Source organism: Falco rusticolus, chromosome 7, assembly GCF_015220075.1.
Source record: "Falco rusticolus isolate bFalRus1 chromosome 7, bFalRus1.pri, whole genome shotgun sequence".
Taxonomy (NCBI): Eukaryota; Metazoa; Chordata; class Aves; order Falconiformes; family Falconidae; genus Falco; species Falco rusticolus.
Window position 1 is genome coordinate 21,335,619 of NC_051193.1, and position 16,407 is coordinate 21,352,025.

General features: G+C 45.4%; 1 protein-coding gene across 1 annotated transcript in view; it reads right to left on the reverse strand.

The window, feature by feature from the left end:
* Nucleotides 1-8,389, reverse strand: part of ANXA2 (annexin A2) — a 28,228-nt gene extending 19,839 nt beyond the window's left edge. Inside the window, exons 1-2 of the mRNA XM_037395320.1 lie at nt 8,315-8,389; nt 3,751-3,810 (exon numbers count right to left, since the gene is read on the reverse strand). Of these exons, the coding sequence (XP_037251217.1) occupies nt 3,751-3,798 (48 nt within the window). The 5' untranslated portion in view covers nt 3,799-3,810; nt 8,315-8,389. The remainder of the gene's footprint in view (nt 1-3,750; nt 3,811-8,314) is intronic.
* Nucleotides 8,390-16,407: the final 8,018 nt, after the last annotated feature.

Genomic DNA, 16,407 nt, shown 5'->3' on the forward strand with positions numbered 1-16,407 from the left:
TTTAAGTCTGAAGTTTTTTAGATTTGAAGCCAATACCTTACTTTGGATTACAGGTTATAATTATATTTAAAAAAAGAAAAAAGAAAAAAAAAAGAGGAAGATGGAAGATTAACAGTAAGTCAGAACAAGTTTTATGCCCTATATCATGGAATTTAAAGGTAATAAACCCCCCCACTTTTTAAGCCTATAGTTGTAGAAAACAGAAGTTACTATCTCCTTTTGGAACTCTATGCCTGCTGATACTTGGTTTAAGCAGCACGAGGCTAAGAAAATCAAATGACATTTCAAACTACCTGTGCTGAGAATAAGAGGATTTGCGGGTAAGATCACTTAGTAAACAGTTGCAACATTTTATAAGTTACCAGATGTTATCAGCTGTTTATTATTGTCCTCTCCTGAGGATTACAGCTGGTAACAGGAGGTCACCAGAATAGAGACTCAGCTCTTCTCAGCTGTTAGCTTGTTTCACCCTCCACGGGCACGTTAAACTAAACCACAGATTTTCATATAAATAGCTGAGAAATATTTACAAACCCCACCCCACCCAGTTCAATTTAGAGACCTAACCCTCTAGCAGAAAGGTGTCGTGACTAACGGCTGAAATGGCCATAGCTGTTTCCTAAGTGGATCAACGACCAAGCTTTCTTGGTAAAGACCCCCAAACCCGTTCGTTTCAGCCCCTAACTCCAACAGAAGGCCAGGTTCATGAACAGGGCTAAGCTATCTTTGTATCCCTAGCAGATTTTCTTACATGCAAACTGTTACAAGGAGAACAAATATTAACTAAAATATTCCATGATTTTTTACTCTATCCTATAGAGGTCAACTGTCCTGAACAGATTCCTCTGGCAGCAGCCACTGCGCCTTCTTGAGACAATCTGTGTTATGCTGTGGAGACAGGAACTCAAAAAAGCACCAATAAACTGAACCATTCTTTTGTCTCTTACCATCAGCTCAGTTTAGCAAAGTGGCCCCCGTCTGGCCCGGAGCCACACCACAAAACACAGCCTTTCCTGTTAGCAGATCGAATTGCTAACAGAAACAGTACATGGAGATGTGCAGGGCAGCCTCAGGCAAATCTGTGTGCTGAAAGATTCCTAAACCAAACCAGTAACATACACAACCATGTGGCACCGCTATCTAATTAACCAGCACTCCAGATAATCTGAAGCAAGTCACTTGGCACTTAGCAGAGTTGGGCACCTCTCCTTCCACCCACCTCTAACACTGTCTGAGTCATTCGGGCAGAGTATTTTACTGTAAGGTGACATCATAGATGAGAAAATACATCGCATATTTGCAATCTGGGAGCCATCTTTTCTGCTGCCCTTCCATCCAATGCATGCAAAAGTTGGATTCGGATCCCCTGACACTCGTCAAATGACCCAGGAAGCGCCATGTACGTATTTATACCCAGGAAAGACGGAAACCTTCTGTTGGCTGCTCTACCAGTCAATGGACCATCTTCAAATTCAGCACCCACCAAAATTATGCTTTAGCCTCTCAGGTGACTGTCTTGGCTACTTCAGTGGAGTAGACAAAGTCTTACCAGGGTGATTATTGTGCTTATGAAAAACAGCCATTTAAACTCCAGACTATATGGTCTCAAAGCACTCCGGTACACTACAGTATGGCAGTACTGGTACTTTATGTTTTCCAACTGACATTCCATTTAGTTCAATACAAAATTTTCCAGGATGGGGCAGTAAAAGTCCAGTTAGTACGTAACTGCACAAGCAGCCTGGACCAGACTAAAGCAGAGAAAGATTTTTATTTTCTCCCCGCATATCTAGTGTGCTTCAAAGGTCCTCCAACTGGTCTGCTTCCTGTGAGCTTGATGAATTCAGTCCTACTGGGAAGAGCAGAACGCGAGGGAGAAGCATATATCATTAACAGGAAAGTTGAGGAGGCTTAATTGCTTCTAAAAAAACCAGGACCTTTTCAAGATATCTTCATCTCAGTATTGCCTGTCCTCAAAAAGCTCATCAGTCGGGTTTGAAAATTGAGTAAGTTGACATCATCCAGCAAGTAACCTATAAATCGTTGACTAAAATATAGGCTTCCAATCCCGAGTGCAAACATGGAGCATATGATGAAGCATAACAATACGATCTTTGTTACAGAATCTTTCTATACTCTCTTGTGGAGGCTGCAAGCATAGGTTAACTGCAGCTCATCTCCCTGCCCTCCTTAAAGAAGAAGAGAACACCACGCTGAAGCAAGCAGGCAGGTTTCTTCACCTTGAAACACATCAGTCACTATGTCGCTGATACCAAATGCACAGATGCACACGACAGGACTTGAGTTCAGCTGTTTCAATATTGAAATTATCAAAATATTGAAATATGAAATATGTCTCAATATTAAACATGTTTTATTGAGAAAAATGGCTGGCTGAATCAGTTAGTTGTAATATTGTAAATATTGTAAAATAATATTGTAAAATCAGTTAGTTTGCTGAATCATTACTTAGAGGAACTGGGCAAATCCTTTATGTAAATGAGCTACTCAGTAATTCCAGTTTCCAACTTAGGATCTACGGAACAAACCAGCTGCCTGGTATTTCATACACTCTGTGGCAGGATTTCTGATGAAAATGCTGGCATGGAACAGTATTCAAATGTGACTTTTGCAAGTACTCACAAGCATTACGGAAGAAACATTTCTGCCCTTGAGAACAGATTGCTCAAATATTATTCCAGAAGTAATCTTCTGCTGAAACAAACACAGCCAAGAAGTCTGAAGAGCCGACTGCTTTTGCAGTACAAAATCAGGTTTGCTATTTACCTATAGCGCGTTAGCCAGGTCTTTGCAACAGCCGTTTCACAAAGATCATATGGTATAATTTATTTTGCAAGAAGTAATAAAAATAGGCAATAAGTTTGTTTGCACTGATCTCAAATCTGGAGTTACTGACTATAGAATTTAAAAGTACAGCAAGTTTATAAGCAACATGATGAAATAATGCATGGATAGGATTCACTTCCTCTTCAGTGACAGTCACAGAACCACAAATTCCTGACACTACACTGGTAACCCTACCATCCAGTGTTGCAACATAAGAAATCACACAAAGAGGCTGTGGCTTTCTGGTGTTTCAATACAACTATCAAGCGAGTGCAGATGTGGTAGAAAATACGCAATCAAACCCAAGGTTCTTTACACTTTTCAAAACAGCAAATGAGAAAAGAAGTTTGAGAAAAATAATTTTTTGGAAGAGGTAGTTTGGTTTTGGTGACAACCAGTACAGGAATAAGATCCCCAATATTTTTATTCCAATTAAGTAATGTTCTCCATTTTTACTTGAGGGGGGGGGGGGAAGGGGGGAAAAGTAAAAGAAAAGAAAACTCAGGAGGTGTCAGCAAACCCAAACACACTTCCGTCTTCTCCTATCATGCTTAACTCACTTGTTCCTTGGGACCACAGATGCAAACCAGCCATGCTGTTTGTCCTGTGATCTCTTTCATGTGGCCCAGCATATGAATATTGCTCATGCTGCTGGCCAGTTGGAAGGACTGTCATTAAATCTGGTGACCTCATATAACTGTCCTATGGTTTACAACTGCTTTGTGGCTGAAAACTGATCGCTGCCGACTAGGTTCTTAGTCAATGTAAGTTTGGGTAGAAGAGATGTGGGGAATCTTGTAAACTGTACAGGTCAGTACAATTGTTGGTAGAGAGCCCTGCGAAAGAAACAAGATGTGGCATTTAAGTAAAATAAACTTTTCTTGTTTAGATAGTAATACTTACATCTCCTTCAAGGCTGAGCTTGCTTAAAATTTCATGGACAGTAGACATCTTGAAAGAGTGCTGGAGGAAGAGGAAAAAACAAACCACAAGTAGACTTAAATATACTTACAATTACATCAGCAGATTTAAAGGGTTTTAAGCCACACCACCATTAGTAGTGCAACAGTGAGAGGTCTTCATTCTATTGTAAAATAAGAATTTATCTTATTATACCCATTTCTTCTGCATTTTAAATACTTAAACTAAGGAACTGGAGAATCTCTACCTTAGAAACAGAATCAATTAAGCCTGCAACTTGGTACCAGGAAAACTGTTAGCAACATTATAGTCCGGTCCAGCCCAAAGCCAAAAAGCAGCAACAAGCGGTAGCATTTAAATCAGACGCTGAATTCCTCAAGTACTCATGGAATACATTGAAACCATTTATATTCATGCAGTCATATTATAAAATCATAATGCTGTTCAATCTTTAATCCTGGACATAGGCCACAAATGCCTCTAGTATCATATGGTTTTGTAGTGGCTCCTCAGTAATAAGAATCACAGGACAAGCTACAAACACTAACATGCTTGTCAGATACTAGCTAACAAGGACTCTCCTAAAACGACAGCTCCAGAAGTAAGAGCCACTGAGGCAAGAAAATCAGTATCATTGCTCCATTGCCTGAACCTACATAACATCTTGCTAATGCGTTTAAAGAAAAACAGGGAAACCCCAGCCCTAAGACAGATGGCACACACTGCAGAAATGAACACGGATGTGATATGCCGGTGTTTCAATGCCCTGCCTTTCTTCAACTCTGGTTTGTGGCCAGGGAAGTTTGCTATTATTACTGCTTTACTGGAAGGGTCTCCCAACTAAGGAGGAAATTTTTTCCAAAGGTTAAAAACCAGAGGCACTATTGAAGAGGCTTGATGCATTCCCACAGCTCTACTCTCAAATTCCTCCACTTGAAGGGACAGACATTGCCACTCACATTACCTTCTCATCATCCAGGTTGGCACCTGCAGAAAACATTATTTTTCCTGTTGAAATTAAAGCTTGTTTCTCAGGAACTCTACAATCAAGCTGTAGAGAGCATTAGCAAATAAGGAAAAGAGTTGGCTTGATGAGAGGTAGGAGACAAAGGACGGGAACGCCTGAGTTAGTGACATTCCACTGACAGATAACTGATCCTGGAACCCAGGCTGAGCCTCGCAGGGTGCCACTCCCTTCACTCCCATACCGATCCCAGTTCCCCCAGCCCAGCTCCCAGGCACTGTGCCCTCCAAGCCAACTCCCAGCTATGGTGCAGCCAGGCCTGGGTATGTTCTTTCAAGTGGTTTTCAGATTCTTTTTTTATCCTCCATCAGTCACACCACTGATGGCATTGGGGCTTTCTCAGGCAAGCGGTACTAGCCACCCAGGCAAATCTCCCAGACAAACCACGCTCCACTCAATGATCAATCTGAAATCAAGAGCTCAGAAAACCAGCAAGGAGTTTGAAATAGTTTCTTAATATTGGAGATCTGAAACACATATTTGTATTTTGTTTTAGCTCCTGTAAATCTCCTGTGCACCAAGAGAAAAAGCAGAGAAATGCTGACTTTTAGCAGATATAGCAAGCATTATGAGACTGAAATGCAGAAACAGTTACACGGCTTTTGTGGCATAACTGCTGTAACCGGCCCTTTCCTCACCTAGAATACAGAAAGCAAGCCTTTCATCTTCTGAAGTAACCTAGGTGTAAGTAACAAAAGCAACTTTCCGTCAAGGAAAAATTAAGATCCCAGGGGAGGAAAAATAAGAGAGAATGGAAATCACAGCCATGCATCAACTAATTTGAGAATAAATCCTTTTCAGAGCAAAAATTCAACCCAGCCCTTTAAGAACAGGCTGCAGAAGTGGTAATAAGCTGCTACCTGCTATTGGCACCATTAACCATGATGGTTAGAGGGACGATCTGTTACTGAGTTATGAAATTCTCAGTGTTTACTCTTAATAAAATGAAGTGCCTAGCAACGAGCCCTTTTGTACTCCACAAGCATTACAACCGATACCAAAGATGAGCAACTGAGGTCCTTCCGTCTTGCTTGACACAAAGAACTAAAAACCACCAGTGAAAGCTGAAGCAAAGCAACTGCAGTGTAATCTTTCACAAAACAATCACGGAACAGCTTTTTGCAAGACTGCCATTTCTAAATCAATTTAAAACCACACTGAATCAGGCTTGTTGGAACAAAAAACTTGAACAAAGTCCAGGAACAGAACTAACACACCCTCACGTAGAGCTGGAACTGGGAGGTTCCCATCATCAGCACACAATGCTATGGCAACTGACCGCCCAGCAGCAGCAAGCTGGCTAAAGAAAAAAATGGGAGTTTTTGCAAGAATTCTTCCAGAGAAATATCTTTACTCAGAGAACATACACATCTCTTGTCACACCCTGCTTTGAAAGACACTCATATTTGAGGACAGACTCACTGTTCTCTGATGGACTCATTTAATCTGATGTCGTTTTGACAAGTTCTGGTGAGTTTGAACATGTAAAGAGAAAATACTTGCACTAACTTGTTTTTACTTACACTGGAAAAGATTCAACTTCTACCTTCCAGCTGTAAACTAATACTTCAGTACCTTAAGGCGAGTTTCTACAACCGGTTTACCTCCTAAATCCACATTACCTAATCCTGAATCACAGTGTCTCAAAGAGATAGCATCTGTTTCCACCTGGACTCCCCCCCAGCAATCACTGGTTTGCCAGTCTGTTGCTGTACTGGGCCTAGTGTACACGCAGCTCCTTACTCCCAGAGCTGCCTGCTGGCAGGAGAGCCTGTTTAAAAGCAGCCCCGTATCTTGGTTCCCAGAGGCAGCTCACTTATATTACAGCAGGAAAGACCCGTGTGAGCCATGGAAAAAAAAAGTGTCAGGTATGCACAAACAACCACATTGCTCAATAAGCAGAGTTAGCATTTTAAGAAGCACTTATTATACTCTTGCAGACAGAGACTGAGCAAAGGGTGTTCCCAAAGATGGGAGCCCAGGAATCCCCAGAATGAGAGAATGGAAACTGTTTCACTTGGAGCACGTTTGGGTCAGGTCCAAAAACCTGCTCCGAAAACCAGGGCACCGCAACAGAGGAGATAAGGGAAAGCAAGGAAGATCCACAATATCTGCTGTAAATGAAATAAGGACAAAAAAATCATTAATTGATATACAATGCTAAGCACAGGTACAAATGAGCCAGGCTGCATCTCCCCAGATCACTCGATAAGGTTTAGCAGATCACTTAAAGCCACTACTTGGAGAAAAAAAAAAAACTTTAAAGAAAAGGATTTCAACCCACTAAACTACACTACCACAAACATGCTTTAACCGTTGGCTTCCACAGACACTGCTAACAAGCCAGGAGATACTTTGTTCCAGGAAGGTACTGGGCACATCAAAAATTAAGGGCTTTTATTTCTAGAATTCAAGCTATTCTCACTTCTGAGACTTCACAGAAAAACACCTTTTTTTTTTTTTTTTTTTTTTAAATCAAGGCAAATAATTCCATACATTAGCTAATGGGAACTATACTCACTAGGGCTGCTCATGACAACTAGCTCCACCAACAGAAGCCACACGTCGGGAGGGATCGCTCAGGGCATGGGGGTTCCAAAAGGTTTTTTCACCCTTGACCCGTGTGTCAGTGCCTACGCGCCCCTGAGCGGGTGCAGCGTGTGAACACGAGCGCAGAAACGGCTCACACCGAGCGGGGCCGGAGCTGTCGGTGCGAGAACACGGCTCACTGCTGCGTGGCCCTGCAATCATCACCCCTCTCCCAGGGAGGGGCATCCCCCTGCCCCGCCCGGCCCCTCGCTGCGGGGCCCAGCCGGCGCACAGTGCCGGTTGCGGGATCCTGACGGGCTGCGGGGTCCCGGCGGGGTGGCAGAGCCGTGCCCGTGGGGGGCCGCGCAGGGCCCGCTGCGCTCCCGGGGCCGGCCGGGCCGGGGGCTCCGGGCTGGGAGCGAACTTGCAGCGTTCCCGTTAGTCGGGCTGCGCCCCGGCGCACCTTAGCGAGGACGAGAGGAGCGCAACCGGGGCCGGCGGAGCTGGGGGCCGGTTCCCCTTCCTGCCGCCGCCGCCACACCCGCAGCGCCGGCGGGGAGCCCCGCCCGTGGGGCCGCCGCCCGGAGGGAGCCCGGCGGAGCAGCCGCGGGCGGGTACAGCCGCGGGCAGGGCAGGGGAGGCAGGCAGGGAGGCAGGCAGGGGAGGCAGGCAGGGGAGGCAGGCAGGGGAGGCAGGCAGGGGAGGCAGGCAGGGGAGGCAGGCAGGGGAGGCAGGCAGGGGAGGCAGGCAGGGGAGGCAGGCAGGGGAGGCAGGCAGGGGAGGCAGGCAGGGGAGGCAGGCAGGGGAGGCAGGCAGGGGAGGCAGGCAGGGGAGGCAGGCAGGGGAGGCAGGCAGGGGAGGCAGGCAGGGGAGGCAGGCAGGCAGTCGCGCCCAGCCACCGGCCCACTACTCCTCCCGCCCGGGGTGCGCCCCCCGCCCGCGCCCCCGGTGCTGCGCCTCCCGCTCCGGGCCGGGCCGCCCGGCGGGACTCACCTGGCCGGGGCGGGCTGGGCGGCTCCGGCGGCGGCTGCGGCGGCTGGGCCCCGCGGCGGCCCGGGCGGGGTTTTGTAGGGCCGGGCGGGCCCTCCCCTCCCCGGCGCCCCCCCCGGCCCGGCGCTGACTCAGCCGGCCGCGCCCGCCTCCCGAGCAGGGAGGGGAGCGGGACGGGGTGGGCGAGGGCAGGGCCGCAGCAGATTCCCTCTCCGCATCCGCGTCCCGCAGGGCGCCGTCCCCGGGGGGCTCCGGGGCAGCGCCCGGGGGTGCGGGGCTCAGCCCTCGGCCCCAGCTCCGCCCGCCCGCCCCGCAGACGGGAGGCAGGCGACGGGGCCCCCGCACCCCTCGGGACCTTGCGCTGCCGCCGGGGCTCCCCGGAGCGGCCGGGCCGGCCCTGGGGCCAGGCACGCACCTCGCTCCCAGCCCCCCCCCCGGCCGGGCTGCCCCTCCCGCTCGGGCTCACCCCAGCCAGACCCTCCGCGGCGGCCGGCGCTCGGCAACGAGCTCCCCGCGGCAAGGAGCGGCGCCCGCCCCCGGCAGCGCCCGGCCCGGGAGCCCGGGACACCCCTGCGCCCCCGCCGCCAGCCCCGGAGCTGGGGGACCCCGCTGCTGCGCTCCCGGCCCCGGCGTCGAGCGAGCAAGACACGGTTAAAATGTACTTGCAAAGGAGCTGCAAGTGGATCGCTCCAGATGACTGTTTCACTGCAACAGTGTGGCTAAGTTACCGGGGGTCGGCCTCGACTAAAGCAAGCACTCCCCTTCCCGATCCGTGCCGTTATTCCTGTCATTTAACTGTGGGACTCTGTCCCCCGGAGGTGAACACATTGCAGTAGCCCTTTCAGCAGCATGTTGTCACCCAGTGGTTATTCTACAAAGAGGTATTTGCCTCTGCTATAACGGGTTTTGTAGGCACAGGCAGGGCTGTTGTGGCAGGCAAAGAGGGCAAAACACATTACCGGTTTGGCCAGGCACATAAAACCAGCGGTGGCAGGAGCAGGCAGCACAAGGGACACAGGAACGAGCCGAGACACAAAAGTAATTGCCAGGATGAAACAAGGTCAGAGATACAGAAAGGGAGAAATATTAAGAAATACTGCACTAGATTGGCACACAGAGGCAATGGAGCAGGCTGGTAAACCGATCATTGCAGAAGATGAAAATAACATTAATAGGCCTTTTCTGAATAAATGATAGTGACACGAAGGGGACGGCCATAGGAAAAGGCCTATCACGGAACAGCCTTTCGTCAGAGAAGAAAACCGGTGCCAGTATTGCATTAGCTTGACATGTTACCTTTCTTTTTGGCAAGGCCACTGGGGTTATTTCTCTGGGTATTATAATGAACCTGTCTTTAAGAATTAATCCCTGGGTATCCCACCTCAACTAGTGTCTGTTGCAGATAATTTCCCCCTGCTTTTCAAGTTTCTTGGGAAAAAAAAATCACTAGTGACTTGGAACGGTGATTCACAGATCAAAAACACATTCCTAGAAGTCACAGCCATCCTGTACTGCAGTCTCGTTAAGGACTTTAGGGGTAAGCATGAGCAAAAGCCGGACACAGCCAATGTGCCTATCATGGATGCAGTTCCTCAGGGACAGTTCTTTTACCTCTCTCTCTTGTCAAACATTCTTAAAGCAAAAGCAGAAAAGCATAACCACAACAGCCTCAACTGAAAAAAAGAAGTATTTTCACATATGCAATGTATTGTTAACATGCAACATACATGTTGCATTCTTGTATAAGATCTGCTGAGCCACATATTAATTAATTCACAGATGAGCACATCACTCTCTTAACCGAAGGCCCATTTACCTTTCAGTCCTTCACTACAGCTTGTTTCAATGACGCTACTCTTCCCATTTTCTTAGAAAATTGTTCTCTTTTTAGTAACTCAATACTTAGAATTTGAAGTAGCTCATATATCGCCAACATTAATTTTGGTTACCTAGATCTTCATATAAACAGTCCACAAAAGCTCTGCTATCAAGCGGACTATTATCATTACAGCCACAGTAACTGCAGCATAAAAAGATTTCCCAGCAATTCCAACAGCTTCAGAAATGTTGTCTCCAATATCCAACTTAATAATCAATTATTCAACCTCAGAATCACACATTCACCTCGTTTAGAACAGACAGCAGCCTTTCTGAACTTACACAAGCTTCAGGGACTTTTGAAGAGATTTCAAAGGAAAAAAGACTGACAATAGGAAACAAAAGCAATCAGAGCCATGAAGACACAAACATCATATTCAAACATATTATGAATTCCCTCATTTGCTCTCCGCTTATGTAGGTCAACCGACATCAAAAGCACTTGCACCAGCTGGGGAATCCAAGTCGCATGAACCGCAGAAAACACATTAACACTTTTGGCAGAACAACCAACCATCCCCTCGTACCAAGGCCTGGTGACTCTGCCCATGGAAATATGATACATCCTTCATACCTTTAAGAAAAAACTGCAAAACCAGCCAGCTGAAGGCAGCAGTCAGACTGTACAAAAAGGAAAGACTTCACTTATCTGCCAAACAGGGAAAGGAAATTGATTCAGTGGAGGAACAGCAGCCAAATGCCTGAATCACTTTTTCAAATGAGATACAAGCTTGTAAGTCACATGGGTTATTCCTGAAGATCTACCCAAAGCTCGGAGGGTTGGTACAGCACCTATCACAAGGGGCTCCGGTCCATGACCACTGCTCCCGAGCACTACATTGAAGTAACTACTGTCAGCATTAGGCTGGATAAAAGGCTAGAACAAGGTCTGCACTTAGGGCAAGCCCAGTGCCTCACTGTGCCTGCCTCACACATGATGTACTGGAAGAAACACGCTACAACTAGCCTGCAAGTAAGGCCGTGCCAAGAAAGGTTCTCAGTTGTGTTCACACCGCTTACCACCCGCACCCCCTTAAAACATCTGCACAGAAGGTCATATTCCAAGTAACAGGCAACTCCTCCAGCTGCAGCTACGTGCTGGTGATCTCCGGTTCCCTGCATGCTGACCACAGCAATCAGAGTGCACTTTTGTTGACTGGAGCTCCCCAGAGTCCTGCTGATGGAAACCCAAACGTCACTGTGCTAACTGCTCATTCCTCCCTTCCGCCGGCTCACTGTGACTGTGGTTCATCCTATACCCTACGGACACGCTGTAGGTGCGTTTATTCCACCCTCTCAGACTCAGTGACATTACCACTGCTAACTCCCCCATTGTTTTGTTACTGTTTAATATAGTTTGATAATTTCCCCCCCCTCCCTCTTTCAATTCAATATACCATTGTCTGCCACCTCACCACCACCTTTAACTTTTCTTGTCATTATCTCCTTCTTATGTTACACTACTGGAGGTTTGACGTGCCTAACTTGAACATTCAATTTAAGTTCCCTCCTGACCCAGGCTTTACCTCTGGAATAACATTAGTGCATATGGGCTCACTCCGGCTCTCAATAGATTTTTCTCTCCCTTCTGTCTGATTGTTTGGCTCCTTCGTCTGCACAGATCTTACTCATACTCTTTCAGGATGCTGTCTATAAAGAATCAAAGAGTTACACAGGCCATAATTATATCAATATGTATTGCCTCTTTAAACTTTTTTCTTCAATATAAAAAAAAAAAAAAAAGAAAAAAGATCAGGACAAACGACTTTCTGGTTTAGGTGTGGCTGAGCCTCTACGTAATGTTGCCTCCCTGGAATGTGTTATGTTGCAAGAGGATAATATAAATTCCATTCTGATTAACATATTGATGGGGCAGACCTCTGGGTGTTATTTTTGCGCTTTGATTATCTGGTCTAATTTGGGAACCGCCATGATACAAATACATGCAATTTTTATTAAGAGTAATCACACGTTATACAGAAAGCTAAGTCTAACTTTAAAGTTACGCAAGTTGGGTTCCCACGGTAACAACTTGGCAAGTTATGATGCCAATGGCTATACAAGAATGGAGGAAGGACTCCAGAGAGCACACCTAGGCTGCATTAGTAAAACTCTAAACACTGGAAGTGTTAAACTTGTTTTGGGTTTGGGTTTTTTTTGGAAGGGGGGTGGCAGGGGCAAATGCAACGCCTTTCATTAAAATCCATGATGATTTACTCTAAATCTTACAGAACTGTAATTCCAGTGTATGATTTTTTGAAAAATAGATTGAATACCAGAATACCAATGCCATCTTTCAACTAACACGGTACCAGAGGACCAGAATTCTTGTTAGGTAATACCTAACCACCAAAGCCCTCGGATCAATTCTGTTCTGCAAAATCTCTTTCCTACAATGCATGCACATTCCTGCACAAATGTTCCTCTCCACTCAGAATTTCATTTACTTGAAATAATCCCTTTTAAAGAGCTAGACTTATCTCTGGAATGATCTTGTGCGTTAGCCAGGTCTCTAATATTTTGTTACATGTGTATTTTACAAATGAAGCGTTATAATAGCTAAGGTAGGTGGCATGTGCTAGTTCAGTCTGGGTACAGAGAGGCAGTATGCTTCTGAATACGCAATCCAGGCTAGAAACTGGACACCTGGGCAGTATGGCTCCCAGCCCTGTGGTTTGCTGTGATGTTAGGTTGCTGCCTTCTCACTGATCAGGTCCTGGCTTTCGACTGTTAACTCTTCAGGGCAAAGACTAAGGATTGCATCCACTAAAGAAAATGTTAAACGACATAAATCACTCCATCAACATACAGGAATAAATCAGATTCGCCAAACTACTTCCAGTGTATTTTCCTCTGTTTCATCCAAAGTCTAAGTTACATGAAAGCTGATGTAACCTTGTTTAAGGGATCTATTTTAGCAATTGCTGCAACTGACGAAGACGTGACAGGCATTATGTTCTACAGTTACTTCCTATGCAGAATCTCTAAGCACTTGACACATTATGTTAGAACCTGACAGCAGATACTTTTCATGGCAAGTAAAACATCTACCTCCCTCTTCCACCAGATGGCTGCACCTTGCATGTCATTTACAAAAGTCTCCTCTTACATCCTGATACTGGCTTATCACTGGCTTTGTCTTCAGCTACTTCTTGACTCTATCTGCAAATCTCTGCTGTCAGTATCCCTCCTCTGCCACATTCATGCATGTCTGACCATAACCTTACTTTAAACTCTCTCTTTTCAAAGATATCCCTCATTACCAATGTAAATAACACCATCACCCTCTTCCTTTTATCTCACAATCTCAGTGGATCCTTTCACTCTAACCCCATGAGCACACAGAGCTTCCCTCCACAAAGAACCAGATGCCTGGGTGATTTGGGATCCAAATCAAGACAAGAGAGTAACGAAGCAAAATATTAGCTAAGACTAGTTACAGGACGCAGTCGGAAAGAAACTCGTTTAACTATGCACAAAAGCTAATAATAAGCAAGCTCTCTTAGGGCACATGTACAGCCTAATTAGTCACTACCAGTTGCCAAATCCCAAAAAGTTTGAGTCACCACGGTGGAAGTCCATTGCACTGGCTGTTGGCTGTTAACAGAGAACAACACGGAACCATCCAGGCTCTCTCCAGATACTCAGAAGGTAGCAAGATCCTTTGGTACACTCACCTAGCCAACACAGGTAACAACATGGGCCAGCAACTTCAAAGGTGCAGTAGGCTTGTTCCCCTCATGACTTAGCCCATGCTATTGCATCTTCTTTCCTCCTGTGTGGCATACTAACTAGAGTAAGTCAGAGAGGTACACGCATTCAGGTGACACTGAGATTCAATGAGGTATATGCATCACGAACAAATGGTAAACCAGCAATTCAGACACGTGTACCAAAGAACAGAAAACTCCCTCCTCTGGCATGCATTCACCATGAGCATTAGTAGCATCTGGGGTTCGATTTGATTTTTAAACTAAACTGTGAATCGCTAGCATTTTGGTTTTTCAGTGTGACCCACAAAAGTAATCATCCAGTGTGTGACTAAGAGACGTTGCCTGGATACACACATAAACAGAAATGAAACACACTTGCCAAATTCCTTGTACTGGTATTGGCGGCCTGAATACACTCTGCATCTTTACATTGAATGAAACAGTCACAGGATATACAAACAGTCAGTCACTATGTGTGTAACCATGTTTCAGTGAAATGCCTCAGTCCCTCAGGGGCTTCCCAATGCCCTGCTTGATAGCCAGCAGCTGCCTTTTTATCCTAGGATCATGCAATCTGAGGCAAAACAAGGCCTGTAAAGCATTGTCAGACATTAAAGGATGTGAATTTACTTTCTGTTTTCAGGTTATCATGAACACTTTCAAGCTCAGTTTAATCTACTCAGGATTGGAGAGTTTCAATTCCATCTGAATCTAGATACCATGCTGTCTTTGGTCCTATATACATGAACAGGTTAAAAAGACATTTCAAACCCATTATGATGATTTCAGCTTTCCAATAATATCAGCAAAGTGCTGCTAGCATAAACAGACTACCATTATATATTATAGCATTAAGAGAGATTTAGAACCCATTTAGATGGCACAGTGCTTAAAACGATCACAGCTGCCAGCTCTACAATAACGTTCCCCAGACTGCCACCACACAATGTAGGAAATATTAGCAATACATGTCAGAGCTCCTGACATCATCCAGAGCAGACCAGCATGAATAGTGACTAGTTTGGTTTGTCTTCCCAAAGGACAGAAACAGCTATAAAAGATGGAAGCTGGCAAAAGTCCTTAGGGAATTTTTCCGAGGAAGAGTGTTAAAAAGTTTCATGTAACGCAAAGTCTGTTCTGCTTCATTGTTTCCCATTATTATGTGCTTTTTCCACTTTAGTGACTCAGAACACAAACAGCCCCGTGGTTTGGATTAAGCTCCTGGCCTCTGCCAAAGCACAGGGGAGGCTGTCACACCTTAAATATATCCCCGAGAATCCTGGGGAATAACTCTGACAGTTTCAAGGAATCTAATTAAGCACCATCTAAACTTACTCTGAAAATTCTTAAACAGCAGGTTCCTACAGCAAATCTGCAGGCTGGTAACTGCATACTGCAAAAAGTATCCCCTTTTTACTTACCATCGTGCCACCTCCAAAATGGCCCATGAAAATGAGTTTAAAAATCACTTACAGAATACAGTTCGCTGACAGAAATCAGCATATTATTACTACAGCTGTAATATTTCAATTAAAATCAATGATTCTGTAAAATAGCAGGGAAGTTTATTTTAAAACATAGCAACCCATTTTAGTACAAAATAACACAAAAGACTTGTGATCTTGAGTTAAGTTCTTACATGACCTGAACTTCATTATCTAATCCAGCTCACCTGAGGTACTAGCTGGGGAACAAATGACGTCTTGCAACTCAAAGGAATGTCACAAATTCTTGATTAAATGTGACTGTCTATGCTGATGGTTTTTTGCTCTTTCATAGTAGTGGCATCTCATACCTTTAGACAAAAAATCAGGCAAAGTAACTTGACTTCAAAAAAGTTGTTGCTTGAGTGAAAAGCAAAGGCTGTTATGAAGAAATTGGTTTCTGCCAGGCAGGCTAAGACTCGCTTTTCCAGGTCTGAAGCACAGGTTTGAATTCTAAAACCAGAGATCGCTTCCTTGAACGACTCTGAGAAGTACATTAAAAGCCTATTGTTTTAGCATGAAGGCGCACATGTAATGCTTAATGTTTTCATAACGTTTGCTTTCAAATAAGCCTTCAGTAAACAGTTCTACTTGACCAAGATAACTTTCACTGCTGTGTCCTGCACGCTAGTAGCTATTGCTCACACAGGGAAGCAGTCTAACCTTTAAGCAGGTGAAACAGAAGACTGTAGTGTTAACACAACTACAGATAATTTTCAAACAGCTCCTCAACACTAAGGTTTATTTTCCTAACGCTACTATCACCCAGGAAGTCATTGATACAACAATGAGCAGCCACCACAGAGTGTATAGAATAACCCAGTTCAAAACAGCCGAGGGAAGGAGTGGAAGCCTAGCTGACTGATCAGCAAGAACAGACACGCAGAGACAGGTGGCTGTTGACCTTCCTGGGGAGACAGAAGCTGGACCAAAGAAAACCTTCAGGAGGGTTTTGCCAGTATAGAAAGCTAGAACCCAAAATTTAAGCCACAGCCCGACACAGATGTACACACACACCGAG